This window comes from Andrographis paniculata, unplaced genomic scaffold, assembly GCF_009805555.1.
Source record: "Andrographis paniculata isolate CXL003 unplaced genomic scaffold, ASM980555v1 Contig65END, whole genome shotgun sequence".
NCBI lineage: Eukaryota > Viridiplantae > Streptophyta > Magnoliopsida > Lamiales > Acanthaceae > Andrographis > Andrographis paniculata.
Window position 1 is genome coordinate 2,281,779 of NW_026137601.1, and position 15,636 is coordinate 2,297,414.

At 34.1% G+C, this 15,636-nt stretch overlaps 3 protein-coding genes across 4 annotated transcripts; all 3 read left to right on the forward strand.

Annotated features, from left to right (window-relative positions):
* Nucleotides 1-1,688: 1,688 nt before the first annotated feature.
* LOC127262458 (probable receptor-like protein kinase At1g11050) lies at nucleotides 1,689-3,584 on the forward strand. The gene has a single exon (XM_051291147.1). It carries the CDS (start codon nucleotides 1,707-1,709, stop codon nucleotides 3,501-3,503), a length of 1,797 nt encoding a protein of 598 aa, XP_051147104.1. The 5' UTR covers nucleotides 1,689-1,706; the 3' UTR covers nucleotides 3,504-3,584.
* A 2,079-nt stretch (nucleotides 3,585-5,663) lies between these two features.
* Nucleotides 5,664-12,091, forward strand: LOC127262311 (uncharacterized). 2 transcript variants are annotated; one of them, XM_051290944.1, is made up of 8 exons: nucleotides 5,664-5,766; nucleotides 7,202-7,949; nucleotides 8,028-8,105; nucleotides 8,301-8,547; nucleotides 10,213-10,312; nucleotides 10,607-10,748; nucleotides 11,197-11,505; nucleotides 11,589-12,091. In XM_051290944.1, the coding sequence occupies exons 2-8, from the start codon at nucleotides 7,302-7,304 to the stop codon at nucleotides 11,793-11,795; spliced, it is 1,731 nt and encodes a 576-aa protein (XP_051146901.1). In that variant the 5' UTR covers nucleotides 5,664-5,766; nucleotides 7,202-7,301; the 3' UTR covers nucleotides 11,796-12,091. The 2 variants fall into 2 exon arrangements, with proteins under 2 accessions (XP_051146901.1, XP_051146900.1); XM_051290943.1 differs by lacking the exon at nucleotides 5,664-5,766 and having other exon boundaries at nucleotides 5,776-7,949.
* A 2,395-nt stretch (nucleotides 12,092-14,486) lies between these two features.
* LOC127262365 (agamous-like MADS-box protein AGL11) lies at nucleotides 14,487-15,594 on the forward strand. The gene has a single exon (XM_051291017.1). It carries the CDS (start codon nucleotides 14,554-14,556, stop codon nucleotides 15,592-15,594), a length of 1,041 nt encoding a protein of 346 aa, XP_051146974.1. The 5' UTR covers nucleotides 14,487-14,553.
* The last annotated feature ends 42 nt before the right edge of the window (nucleotides 15,595-15,636 follow it).

Here is a 15,636-nt window from a genome sequence, read left to right on the forward strand (position 1 = left end):
AAATTACTGTTTTATCCTTAATAATAATAATAATAATAACAATAATATAATATAATATAAAAATAAATAACTTATATATATATATATTATATTTTAATACAAATTAAAAAATATAATTAATTTATTATTTTTAATTTATGTATTATATTTGGATTAAAATTTAAAATTTAAATACTGAATGTAAATAGGAGTATATAAATTTTTTAATTATACTTAAATTATTAAATATAATTTATAAAATTTTAAAATAAATTTATAAAATACAAATTATATAATATTATACTATAATTTTATGTTTCAGTGATATATTATCTTTAAATTAAAATTTTAAAATATAAATAATCAAAATTTAAAACTACATTTGTTATACTTTAATTTAAAATATTTAAATATAATTTATAAAATTTAAATTAAATTATAAAAGTATTATAGAAAAATACTAGTATTATATTATCCGCATGTCATTTTAAGTAATTTTAACAGTTTAAAAGCACTTTCAACGTCCAAACAGTTTTTTACGAAAAGCTACTTTTATAATAATTTATCCAAATACAAAATCGGACTACTTCTGCTTCTGCTTCTGCTTTTGACTTCTGCTTATTTTTTAAGCCAATCCAAACGGGCCCTAATAGTCCCATTATTTAAATTTATTCTTTTTTTTTTTTTTATTGACATCTAAATATATTTTTGTTTTTGTATATAAAAAATACTTTTTCATTTTCAATACAACAGTCTTAGTTATTATTATTTTTTATTCCAAGACAATAGTTTTATTTTAATAAATAACCGTATCATTATAAAATTATTTCTATTTTTTCATTATTATTATACAATTATCACAAGTCAAAAAAATCATTTATCCATATTTTTTTATCAAGTACCAATATAATATTAATATTTGTTAAATCTCGTGTCCAATATAATTAATACTCAACTAATATTATAATTTTCGAACAGAAAAAATACGATATTTCCTATTTTGTTTTTATCTTATAAAGTAAAATTTTTTATTTTCATCTATTTTTGTAAAAATCCTAGGATCAAATGAACAAAATATTATATTAACAAATGACATTATTTAATTCAAATTTTATTATATTCAAATTTTAAATAAAAAACAAAAATTACACTGTCCATGCTGAGAAAAGAGAATGTGACAATACGAGCACAGCACCAACAATAAGAACGAATGAAAAACCACTAACCGTTCTGTCATTTTCTTTCTTTCCTTCCATTTCCGAGTCCGAGAAAATACCTCGAAGCCTTGTCCTCAATTTTTGCAATTAACCAAAATATATATATATATATATATATATTTGCAATTAACAATTTATTTATTTTTTTAAACATATATATATATATATATTTATTTTTGCAATAAACAGTTGACAAAGGACAGCCAGCCCACCCACTATCACTTCAGTGGAACTCACTCACGAGTACGACCCATAATTGGAATTTATTCAAATATTGAGAAATGTCATATTGAATGGAAGTATAAAATCAAAATTATTTTATTCTAAATTATATAGTTTTTTTTTAAATAAAAACAAATCAATTTCAAATTTCTACCATCGGTCAACTGGAGGTTCCTCGTGGGAGACAAAAGTGATGACGACGACGATAGAGTCCCGACGAACTAAGAAGTTTCTTGCCCTAAAACAGAAATCTATTTTAATGGTGGAAGTCTTCAATATCATCCACCAATGGCTTATGTCATCGTCTTCCTCCTCGTCTCCTCTTTAACACTGTCCTCACAGATTTCTGCATCTTCCATTAATTCCGACTGCCCTATGGACTTCAGCTATGTCGCCACAATCCCCTGGGACTCCTCCTCCTGTACTCACGACAACATCGCCACCTGCTGTCAGACTCTTACCAGCCTCATCGGCGTCGCCACCGCCCGCTACCTCAACCACACCTCCCATTTCCGCCTCCCCGACCGCAGCACCTCCGCCTCCTGCCTGTCGGAATTCCAGGCCAGGCTCGCCGGCCTCGGCCTCGCCCCCAACCTGACGGCGGTCTGTTTCCGACCGGAGCAATTTGTCCATACCAGAAATGCTTGCGCCGGCGTACGGACCACGTCGGACTGGCTGAGGCTGTTAGGACATTCCACCGCCCTCGACGCCGCCTGCCGGACAGACGTCGCCGACGCGGCGGCCTGCGACGCCTGTGTCCTCGCCGGCTTCCAGGTCCAGTCCCGGCTGCTCGGTATCGACGGCGATGTCGATCACTGGAAAGGATGCTTTTATTACACTGTTCTGTATGCCGCCGGCGTTGTCAACGAGCTCGGCCCTGACAGCCCCGGCGCCCTCTCTTGCATCCTCGGATTGCCCGTTTTGTCTTCGGCGCCGGCGAGAAAATCGGCGATTGTCTTCGGCTCTGTCGGCGCCGCCGTATCGGCTGTTTTTGTAATGATATGTTTAGTTGGATGCTACATGTTGCATTTTTCCGGTGACCGGAAAATTGCTCCGCCGCCGGAAGTTCCATCGTTACCGAGATTGGATTTCGATTCGGAGGAGGATGCGTTGCTGAATTGGAAGCCAAGATCGCGGCCGATGGAATTCGAGATCCGCGACCTCGAGAAGGCGACAGGAACATTTTCGACGAGGAACTTAATAGGGAAAGGGCGGTTCGGCGATGTCTACAAGGGGACATTGCGCGACGGAACTACGATCGCCGTCAAGAGGATAATCGACTCGGGTTTTTACAAAATTCACGGCGAGTATCACGGGGAATTCGAGATGATCTCGATTTTGAAGCACCGGAATCTCGTCCCGCTACGAGGCGGGTGCGTCTCAAACGGCGTAGAGTATGTCGTCTACGAGTACATGCCGAACGGGAATCTACAAGACCGTTTATTCCCCCAGGTTACGACTCAACGAGTTCTGCTGACATGGCAGCAAAGAAAGACGGTGATTCTCGACGTGGCAAATGCGTTGGCTTACCTCCATTACGGCGTGAATCCGCCAATATATCACCGTGACGTAAAGCCGAGCAACATATTGTTAGACTCGAGCATGCGCGCTCGAGTCGCAGATTTCGGGCTTGCCAAACGAGGGATACCGTCAGAGGGCAATTGCGACTTCTCGACGCGAATCGTCGGGACGCATGGGTATATGGCGCCCGAGTACGCTCTATATGGGCAGCTGACAGAGAAGAGCGATGTGTACAGTTTTGGAATTGTGGTTCTAGAGATAATGTGCGGGAGAAAAGTTCTCGATTTTTCGGGGCCATCGGCGGAGTTGCTGATCACGGATTGGGCTTGGAGGCGGGCGAGGGGCGGGAGGGCGGCAGCAGCGGTGGACCCCGCCGTGATCGGCGGCGGCGGGAAGGATGGGGTGGCGGCGATGGAGAGGTTTGTGAGGGTTGGGATTTTGTGTGCGCATTTGATGGTGGCTTTGAGGCCAACAATGTTGGAGGCTATAAGGATGTTGGAAGGAGACATTGATGTTCCGGACAATATTCCCGACATGCCATTCTATTTGTATACAACAATGTAAAATTTCTATGTCGCGTAAGGGGTAAGGGATAGCTATGCAGCGTATGGAGTGAATTTGTGACTGTGAGATCATGAGTTTAAATTTCGATGTCTCTAGGTTCACTTGCCATACATGATTCAGTTAGTGTAACTTGTCTTGTCGAATCTAATTTGCAGAGTATTAAGTTTGACCGGAAGTTTACTCAGAGCGCACTCATCGGCTAGTAGTTGCGGATTCTCACATTATAAAAAAAATACTCCCTCAATCCCTTAACAATCTATCTATTTTTTTTATTTTGGTCCGTCCCATAACAAAATATCAATTTCATTTTTTTTAGTAATTGCACTATCTACTTAACATTACAAATATCCTTCCAGTTTAGAATATATTACACAAATATCATTACATTTATATCATACCGGGTTAATTTAATCTTTTTACTTTTATTTATATTTTATCCCAATATAATACTAATATTTCTAAAATTCCGTACAAAAAATAAATAAATATATAAATATGGAAAAGAGTGAGTATATATATAATTTTAATCCATAGGGTTTGTTTCCCTAACTAAATTTCTAGTAATATATATATTTTTTACTTTTTCACACAACTATTTATAATAAAAATATATATTTTTCTATATATTTTTATCTAGAAAAATATATTAAATTACAATATTAAACAAAAATACAGAGTGTAAGAGAATCATAATATAAAATTTTACCACCTGCACATGTGTTGAACTAATATAGCATGCGTAGATTGTACATTTTGTTACTTATATACAGTATGCATTGTGTGGATTATTATTGTCAATTTATATTATAATTAACATATATTTTGTATTATTAATTCTTTAACACTCTATTGGTGTTCGTTTATATGTAGATTATTATGGTCGATTTATATTATAATTAACATATATTTTGTATTATTAATTATGTGACATTCTATTGGTGTTTTAGTTTAAATTAAAGTTTTTTTATTATTATTATTATTTTTTATTTTTTAGATATAGTAAATTGTATTGATTTATAAAAAAAGAATATTTTAAATTAAACATTAACTTTTTTATAAAAAATATTATATATTAAAAATTATATCAATAAAAAATTATTCAAGTTAACCATTTCAACACATTTCAAAAATTATATTTTAAACAGCTTAAATATTATTTAAAAAAATATATATTGAATTATATTAAAACTCTTTTTAATATATATTATAAAATTACTTCCACTATTTATTGATAGCGCTATAAAAAAAAGTTTACACCAAATACGTATATTTCTCATAAATATTTATAATTAATATTATTTTACAAATGATTCAATCATTTTCTTTTAACATTATAACATATATATTGGCCAGATCTTTTAAATATCTTATGGTGACTTTCACTAGCCATATTTAAATACGGACGTGTTAAATTAAATACATTCGTATTCCACTTCACAATTCATCGGATAGACACGGCCATGTACAAGGCCGTTTTCTAAAAACATGGCTATGGCCGTATTGTTAAAACAGCAATAAACACAGTTTCGTTACATATGTTTTTATTCGGAATATCCATGAAATAGATCCTGTATAGAAAACATGACATTGTTTTTTATGAATTCGACTGTATTGTTGCAAGTTAAGTTTTTCTAAAACCCAATTCGATCGAGCACAGGAGACAAAACGTCTAAATCTTCTATGGTCGAAATTTTCTACTAAATATATAATATCATAAATTATGTAGGACATACTAAAAATTCTTTTATTTTTATTTTTATTTCTAAAAAAAATAAATTTTATCTTCTACATTTTTTATAAAATTAATTTATATTAATTATAAATAAATAAAAATATTTTATTATAAAAAAATTTATTATGTATATATTTTTTATTGTGATATAATTTTTAAAATATTTAAATGCGTATTTAATTTTTTAATATATATATTAAATTTATTTTACAATTATCAATATTATTAATTAAATAAAAAAGTAGTAATAAAATAATAAAATAATATATTATTATTAACTAATTAATATATTTTTTTCAAATATCTTTTTACTAATGAAAAATAAAATAAAATTTATGAATATACCATTGCAGGGGCGTTTTCGTCATGGGTGTGGAAATAGCAATAACAGATTGGCTATAACAAGAAACTAAAATAAAGTGACCAGTAGTATAGCCTCTTACAAACAATGCCCTAGACCCAAATTCACTCATCTTATTGTTTTAATCTTTTTAAGGGCGATTCGGAAAAATCGAATTTTTATAAAACCAGGTATGCAAAACGTATATATACTCTCCCATCTACACCGTATTTTGTGGGCTACGTCTCTGCTAGCCCCGCTTCTTTACCGCCTTGTTGTCGTGGGCGGGCTCGATTTGAGTTTCGCTATTCTTCTCGAACGAATACGCTTCAAGATTCGTCATATAATTTTTTGTTTCTTCTTTGTTTCCTGTGTTTTGTTGTTTTGTAATTGAATTATACATGCAGTTGATTGTGAAAAATATTGCCCACGAAACGAGGCTATGGTGGGGTGTGATTGTTTTGATTGAATATGCGTACTGTTTTTAGGGTTTGTTGTTGGTGGGATTTTGGGTTGGCTAGTGTAGGTTATGTGGTGATTTTGGGATCGTGGTGTTCGGTTATTCTGAAGTTGTACTTTGGATTAGTTGTTAATTGACGTGGAAAATTAGATGAGTTTGGGAATTGTGGGTGATGCTGGAGATTGATAAGAGGTTAAATCAGCTTGAATTGATGATGATGTTTTTTGTTGTTAGTCAAAGATGATTATACCTGTGATTGGTAGGTTGAGAAGAAATTTGTTAGTAATGCTGATTGAATTTTACTGACCAAATTGTGCTTTTAGTTTTAGTTTTCTTGGCTGTTTATTTTGGTTCGGATGTAGGAATCTTGTATTCATGTTGATGTTGTTGGTATGAGGTTTTTGGAGAACATTACAGACATCTCTTTAATACAAGTACTTTTAAGTATTTTGTTTGGTGTTCCTAAGTAGTGAATTTGGGGATGCTTTTAATCATGTCACTAAACTGAGAAGTAATGTAACATGGCAGAACTTCGCAGATAAGTGGGGATTCATTTTATTTTATTTTATTTTTTTCATTAGACAGCTCGAAATTTGATAGGCAATTTGAAATTAGTCAAATGCTTTGTTCCCCTTTTGGCTACCATACCTATATATTTTAAATTCTCTTGTGCAGCACTTTTGAGTTCTTGGAGATTTCTTCTCACTTGTAATTCTGGTTAAAATATAAATAAAGTGATCGTAATACTTGCATGTAAAGAGTAATGGAAACTTTTATTGTTTTATTATAATGTATTCAGATACATTCTCTTGTCGGTGCATTAATTCTGCTTATTGAAGAGAAATGAAGCAATGCTCTGGAATTTTCTACGGATCAGCTCCAATATCCGACTTTCAAAGTTTTTATACAACTATCAGCATTGTAACTTCATTATGATTCTTACATACTGATCATGATAAATCAAGTAACTTTACGTTTTGCATATACTCAATTGCAACAACTCATCTCTAGTGAGTGAACATGGCAAATGATATTAACACATTTTGCAAATAAAGTGATGGTTAAATTGTGTGCATAACATGTGTACAATGTGGTTTACGGAAGATTATAGCTTGCACTAAGTTCTAACGTCTTCAATTGTATATTCTGCCTTTGCTTCTGTATAGGACGATAGCAGTATCCCCAGATTGAAGTATTTTAATACAGTAATAGTGGATCTGCAATCTTGAAATCTACCTGCAAAGACAAGTGTTGTAACAAGTTTAAATGAAGCGAAAGCGTGCAAACAAGAAAGGGAAAACAAAGAAGAAGCCAAAGTTGGCCAGTGCAAATGAGGTGGCATCTAATGCTGTTAGTTTAAACGCAGAAGATAATTCTGGTTTGAATGAGTTTGATAATGAAGATATTGACTCTGGAGTGGATGCCGGGACTGAGAGCACGCCATCCCCATCAAGAGGAGCTAGTCAGCCTGAAACAGTTGCTAAATCTGTTGATTTAGCTCCTGAGATACGACAAAATAACCACACACTTGTGAAAGCAGTGTATACAAGGGTAAAAGTGAAGATCAAGACTTCAAAAAATTTAGAATCTCAGAATACATCCAAAGATGTTCGTGCTCTGAGTGATACTGAAAAGAGTAACCAGCCAGTGGGTTCAGATAAGCAAGTCGGTCCTAGTGAGAAAATGGAGGATAGTGCCAATTCTCTGTCAGAGACCAACGGAGTTGTATCTGGGAATATATCTAAGAAGTCTGTGGGTATAAAGATTAAAGCATCTAGGGGGTTAGGCTCTTCAAGTATGAGCCCCTGTAGCAATTCTGAACCAATGAAGGTAGAAAAGGTAGAGAAGAAAGATACAGAATCAATTCATCAGGAGTCACAATACAACGAACAAGAACTAAAAGCTGCATTGGAGGTAAAATTGCTAAAACCTGGAGGTTTAGTTATATTTGATGTTGCAATGATCGCCCTTCTCTATTGTTCTTTCTTTTAGGTTATAAGAAGAGTTATGAAAATGGATGCAGCAGAGCCCTTCAATGTCCCTGTTAATCCTGTTGCTCTTGGAATACCTGTAAGCCTGATGTTTGATCCATTCTTTTACTGCATAGTGGAATAATCAAATGTGTTATTCTGCTTTGGTGTGAGCTGTTTTTGGCTCGGTGGAAACTCGTACAAGATTGTAGATAGACATTTATTTGAGGCTTTTTTCACACTTGCATTATGATATATCAGTTTGTTTTGATAAGTTTGTGTGGAATGGACACAGGACTACTTTGATGTCATAGATACACCTATGGATTTCGGTACTATATGCAGTAACCTTGAGAAAGGAACCAAGTACAAGAGCTCAGAGGATGTTTTCAAAGACGTGCAATATATCTGGGATAATTGTTACAAGTACAATAATAAAGGTGATTATATTGTGGATCTTATGAAGCGCGTGAAGAAAAGCTTCACCAAGTATTGGACTGCACTTGGATTATACACTACTGATCAGCCACAGGAAACTAGTGGTGATGTTTTTCTTCATGCTTTACACTTTTTTCATTATTTCTGTCCGTGTTTGGATTTTAAGATGGCTTTTCTCACTATAGTTGGATATAAAATGTTATTTATTTAAATCAGAAAATGTTCAGAGTTAGCTTTTGGATGTTAATAAGTAATCTTTCACTAGATGTTGCATAATGGGGGTTGTATGGTTTCAAAACCTTCGGATAGCTTAACCACTTGGAACCTAAAGAATGCTAAAGTCTTATAGTGATACATCAAAGTGTGTTTTTACTGTTTTATTCGATCCGTACACATTCCTTCAATGTGCATGTTCAACTTGCTCTTTTTAATTTCTAATTTGCAATTTTAATTGTAATTACTTTAATTTACAATCTTATGTATATAATATACTTTAATTTGATGCATAATCGCCCTAAATCCAATTGAATGCATGTCTTTAGCCTGTGCTGAAATTTATTGCTTCCTAATTAATTATGTTTCTGAGCAATTTTCAAAAAGAAGCTTGCTACAGGCTTTTTTATAACTTGGATTTATGAACTATCTTAGTTTAATTAATGTGAGAAAATCCATGAATTGACTTTTAACACTACAAAAGATAGCATGTATAGTAGGGTCCTTGTTTTACTAGGATGGATCATGTTCAACTTGCTCTTTTTAATTTCTAATTTGCAATTTTAATTGTAATTACTTTAATTTACAATCTTATGTATATAATATACTTTAATTTGATGCATAATCGCCCTAAATCCAATTGAATGCATGTCTTTAGCCTGTGCTGAAATTTATTGCTTCCTAATTAATTATGTTTCTGAGCAATTTTCAAAAAGAAGCTTGCTACAGGCTTTTTTATAACTTGGATTTATGAACTATCTTAGTTTAATTAATGTGAGAAAATCCATGAATTGACTTTTAACACTACAAAAGATAGCATGTATAGTAGGGTCCTTGTTTTACTAGGATGGATCATGTTCAACTTGCTCTTTTTAATTTCTAATTTGCAATTTTAATTGTAATTACTTTAATTTACAATCTTATGTATATAATATACTTTAATTTGATGCATAATCGCCCTAAATCCAATTGAATGCATGTCTTTAGCCTGTGCTGAAATTTATTGCTTCCTAATTAATTATGTTTCTGAGCAATTTTCAAAAAGAAGCTTGCTACAGGCTTTTTTATAACTTGGATTTATGAACTATCTTAGTTTAATTAATGTGAGAAAATCCATGAATTGACTTTTAACACTACAAAAGATAGCATGTATAGTAGGGTCCTTGTTTTACTAGGATGGATTTCATTTACATGATGGGATAAAGGCCTGTTATGATGACAACGCTTTTAGGTGTAATTAATGTTCTTTAAATCTTCTGGTTATTCAGAGCCAGTAGTTTGGCATCAGGATTTTGCTCCATGCTACCAAACATTTTTGCCAAGCACACTACTGAGTTGACTGTGGTTTATGAAATAAATTGCACTTTGGGGGGTCATTACAATGTTCCGTAAGCTTAATCTTGAAAGATAAAATTTGGTCCATTGAGTAATTCTATGGCTAAGTTTCCAATCAGGCGTTGATTACTGATCTAATTTTGCTGCAATGATTGTAACATTTTGAATATGAGAATCAAGTATACCTTTGTTTTAACTTGGTTCTCTTTAATTCTGTATAGGACACGAAAGCAATCCACCGAAGGATCTTACTCCTCCAAGTGAAGGGAATACATCAGCCAATGGTGGTGCTGTGATCCTTTCAGGGAAAAAGTTCCATGGGTATGTCTGAAATTTTGGACTACCATTGTCTTTTGCACTTTTTCCGTATTTCTTAAGATAAATAATCAAGTGACTTAAATAACTAGGAGATGCACACGTGAAAGTAAAATCAATGGGTGCTTACTATTTGCTGCCCTGGATTTTTGCAACTAAGCAAATATTCAATGCTTTTCCTGGTCTCTCTCTATTAATTTTCTTTTTTCATCAAAGACTCGGCTTTAGTTCAGGTGAAAAGAATTTAGAATTTACATATGTCAGCCTGTAACTTGTAATTTTCGACTCTTGTTTCTCCAGACTTAAGAAGCACAAAGAAGGTTGCATGTGTGCTATATGCATAATGATGCGGCGCAGGCAGGAGCGAGAGGAGATTGCTCGTCTGATGGAAGGACCAACTGAAGGAAGTGATGACTCTGTTGGCGAAGATATGAAACCCGAGGTAATTAACCAATTACTTTTTATTCTCAGGCTACATTTTCATGACTAGATTGTAAATTTTATAAGATTCAAAACTTAGGGTGTGTTTGTTTGTGGGTTTTGGTTATTGGGTTTGGATTTTTGAATAGTAAAAAGTTGAATTTGAATAGTTACTTGATGTGATATAAATAGAGGTTGATGTGATATTTTGAAAGTAAAATACATTTGTAGTATAATATAAAAAAAGAAAAATAATCGTTTGATGTTATATTTTTGGAGGAAAAAAAGAATTTGAATAGTAAAAACCTACGGTAAAACCCACAAAAGAACACAACCTTATAGTTTCTAACGTGCTTTAAATGCCCTTCTCAAACCCCGACTGCTTTAATTGTTGTAATCTACACTTTTATAGCTTATTTGTTTACTTAGTTTTGCATTAAGATTCCTCATATTCGTATACACTCCTGAAGGGAAACTCACATGGAGAAAGTCCATTTGGTGAGTATGCTTCCTCAAACATAGAGAACTCCCCGGACGCAGATAATACTGAAACCGAAAGAAAAAGCCAGGATATGAAATTGGGACACCTCAGAAACTTCTACGGTCTGCAGAGCGATGATGGCAATACAGTTCCAGGAAAACAAGAGAGTCCTCAAGATTTGCAGTCGACACAGAAGTCTAGCGAGGAAAATGCGCTGCACATTCAGACAGCACATGGAAATTGTTCGAATGATGCACAAAAAGGCACATCAAAGCAGAATGATGAAGGAAAACACAAGGTAGTCAATTTTTATTTTATTTTTTATTCACATCTAAAATATGAGCTCCCATTGTTAATCGATTGCGTTCCTTTCCTTTTCAGGAGCTGCTGGATAAGCATCAGAGGGCTAAAATGTTGGAGAATTTACGGTACCTAGACAACCCGATGCTGCTGGAATTGTATGGGACCCTGTTTGCAGACAACTCCGAATCCGTCTGGAATGGACCTCGTTCATTGCTAGGTTGTCACAACCCGGGTTCTGCCCGAAGGAGCACCTTTAGCTCAGCCATTTCCTCGTTCATGAAGTAGTCGATGTCGTCCCAGCCGGGCGCAAAATACAGAATTAAGTGGCCATGAAAACAGTGAATCCTGGATGATGATATTCTTGATCTGCATCTATGGAGAAAGAAAAATTGTTGGCAATATATATATATATATATATATAATGCATTGGCTCTTTCTTGATTGAAAATCGATTGTTGGGATTTGATCACACAATTGATAGGTAACAATGATGTATGGTTGACTAATTGTGTGGGTGTGTTTTTTGCTATTTTTTCACTGTGCAATGTCTTGACAAAAATGGAGTATCAATTTTTATAGAATATATGATGTTCGAAAGTATTTTATCTATAGAAATTAAAATATAAATATAAAGGAAACACATCATTTAATATTATCAACTAATTAAATAAAAAGTGGAGTATGATGTTCAAAAATATTTTCATATTTATATATTACACACAACAGACCCGAACACTCCAGCGATAGGAAAGGCGAATTTTTGGCTCATTTTGGTCCGAAGTAACTATTTTTGCATGGTGGAGGTCAGCTCAACACTCTAAGCCACGACAAAAATGATTCCTACGCTCACCGGAAAATCACTCAAAAGTCACTCTCTCCCTCACTCTCTCGGTTTTCTCTTTTTTAAACACCATTACTGTTATAATCAATTCAAGCTCAAATGGTTTAGGGATTGAAATTATAAGTTTGGGCTTAGGATATGAGCTAAAGGGTTTGGGCGGGTGGATCAGGAATTGAATTAAAGAATGAGTCAACTTATTTTATTTATCGACGAATTCGTTGAGATTGGACTTCGAATGATCGAAATTCTCAACAATTACTTTTATTATAATTAAAAGAGATATTTTTGAATAAAATGATAAAAATAATACATTGAGCATATAGATTACTCAATGGTCAATTACCCAAAAAAATGTTACTATTTGAAGAGAATAATTTCCATAATTAGAATATCATTGGATTAGGAAATAAAATATTTCTATGATACAACATATTTGTATATTAGGAAAGTTATTTTAAAATATAACGGAAAATATTTCAGTCAAAGCTAGATATCATCTACAAACTTTTTTTTTAATTTTTTTAATATTCGAAAAAAAGTATAATTAAGACATATTGTATCACTTTGATAGATTAATCGGTTTGAATTTCCAAACTTCCAAACAAATGTTAAAAAGAGAATAACTTTCATAATTAAAAAAATCATTATATTCGTAAATAAAATTTTTAAAAATTATTTCCATATATATAAAACAGTTAAAGCTAGATATCATATATGACAAACAATTATTTATTAATATGAACAAAAACATACTTTTAAAAAAAATATAAGTTATTGGGTAGACTTTCCAATATTTACTATAAGAATAACTTTCGCATTAATTATGTCATTAAATGAGTTAATTTGCAGACTATTAGATTCGATATGATATTACAATTTTTCTTGCTCGTCACAACGGCTTTAAAATAATAATAATAATAATAATATATTTTATATGTGCTGTGCAATTTATATATTGTACTATGTTGAATATATATATTTATTTAGTATGTTGAAAATAAAAAAATATATTGTGTTTTTATATTGTTTTAACATATATTTTTAAAATATATTGTGTTTTAATATATATATATATTGTATATTGTAATCAATCAACATGGTAACATAAGCTATGTATGAACTAGGATGTGTTCATTTGTCCAACTTTTAAAATTTTTTACTACTTATTAAAAAAAAATTTTGTTAAAAAATATCAAATCAAATATCTATTTTTTATTTTTTATATTATATTAAAAATTAATTTTACATGCAAAATTTATATTATTCAAATATCAACTAAAATTCAACCCCAAACAAACACACCCTTATAAGGTAATTAAAAGAAATACTTATAAGGTAATTGAGTACCACTCCTTTTTAAAAGCATAAAATACACACGCACCTACATACATATATATATATATTCTTGTAAAATACTTAGGGTTTGTTTTTTTGATGGGTATTGAAAAATTTTGGAATTAAAATAATATATGATATGATATTTTGTGAGATGAAATAATATATTTATTTTATCATTTTAAATTATTCATAAAATCATAATCGATATACATTCTACACACATTATATCATCATTTTAGATTATTTTATCTTGAGTGATTAGTAAGTATATTCAATGAATGTATTAAACATTTAAGAAATTAAATCCCCAATTAAATTCTCACAAAACCCTAATTCCACTAATCTCTCTCTCTCTCTCTCATACAAAATCCCCAAGAAAATCCAAAGATTATCTCTCTCTCTCTCTCTCTCTCACTCACACACACTAGATATATAGATATGAAATCCCCAAGAAAATCCAAATATTAATTACCTCCAATTAACTTATCACAAAACCCTAATTATACTCATCCCTCTCTCACACACACACTAGATATCACATTATTACATTAAATTGATAATCCCCAAAAAAGCCCACATATTAATCCACTAATCTCTCTCTCTCTCTCTCTCTCTATATATATATATATATACATACACACATTACAATTACAACGTTATTACATTCAAAATCAAGAAATCCCCAAAAGATCATCAATATAATCAATTACCCGAAACTAACTTCTCTCAAAACCCTCTAATCCCTCTCTCTCAACATATATATATATATATATATATATATTATCTTGTCGGGGGGATTACTTTCAATTCTTAGTTTGTGGATATTGAATCGATTACAAAAAAAAAATAAAAATAAAAGTGTCGATGGGTAGGGCAAAGCTTAATATGGAATTGATCACAAAGGAAAAATCAAGAAACACAACATTCAAGAAAAGAAAAGAAGGCCTTATTCGAAAGATGCACGAATTCACCACTCTTTGTGACGTCACCGCTTGCATCATCATCTACGGCCCTCGCTCCGCCTCCTCCTCCTCCTCCGCCGCCGAGCCGGAGATCTGGCCACCGGCCGCCGACGAAGTCCGCAGAATCATCGACATCTATAAAGCTAAGAACAAAGATTCCGGCAACAAAACCTTCGGCATTTCCGACTTCTTCCACGATCGGGCCCGAAAAATCGACGACGAACTCGCGAAATTGCGGAAGAAAAACATGGAGGCCAAATTTCCGACGTGGCACGACTCCATCGCCGCCATGTCGGAGCCGCAGCTCCGCTCCCTCGCCGCCTATCTCGCCGGCCGGGCGGAGTACGTCGCCGCCAGACTCGAATTCCTTCGGACCACTCGGGAGGGGCTTTGTCTGGGTTTGGATATGTCTAATTTCGCCGATTTCGGGCAGCAGAGGCTGGCGGCGCCGCCTCCTCAGCCGCGGCTGAATGTGTACGAATTGGAGGTTTTTAAGCAGCAGGCCGCCTACTCTGCGGCGGGGATGGAGCAGCAGCAAAATCCGATGATGGCTCTGCTGCTTAACGACGGCGACTTCGCCGGCGGATCGGGGGTTGCCGGCGGCGGGAATATACAGTGCGCGACGACGTCGTATAAGCGGCACCAGGTTTTCTACGAGGCGGCGGCCGGCGGCGTCGTTGACCATCACGTGATGTGTCATAGCCCTAATCCTTTACAGGCCCGCTACTACGGGACGACGGTCTTGTCGCCGGCGCCGCCGCCGTACGGCGCCGTGCCTTTGCCTTTGCCGTTGCCGTTGCCGCCGCCGCCGATGCAGTTTTCCGGCGCGGTGGAGAGTTATGAGGAGGGGCAATTGCAGCATAATGTCGCCGGCCCGTCGGGACAGTTTCAGATGGTTGGAAGAAATGATCGACTCCGGCCGCCGCAGCTGCCGGGAATTTGACGGCGGGGATAGGGTTAGGATTAATTGTTTCTTGTGATGTTT

Excerpts from the sequence above, each read along its gene's own strand:
- LOC127262311 (XM_051290944.1), top strand. The coding sequence starts at position 7,302 with ATGAAGCGAAAGCGTGCAAACAAGAAAGGGAAAACAAAGAAGAAGCCA. Across the intron at positions 8,106-8,300 it reads CTGTTGCTCTTGGAATACCT|GACTACTTTGATGTCATAGA; the intron begins GTAAGCCTGATG and ends GAATGGACACAG. Across the intron at positions 10,313-10,606 it reads TCAGGGAAAAAGTTCCATGG|ACTTAAGAAGCACAAAGAAG; the intron begins GTATGTCTGAAA and ends TTGTTTCTCCAG.
- LOC127262458 (XM_051291147.1), top strand. The coding sequence starts at position 1,707 with ATGGCTTATGTCATCGTCTTCCTCCTCGTCTCCTCTTTAACACTGTCC.
- LOC127262365 (XM_051291017.1), top strand. The coding sequence starts at position 14,554 with ATGGGTAGGGCAAAGCTTAATATGGAATTGATCACAAAGGAAAAATCA.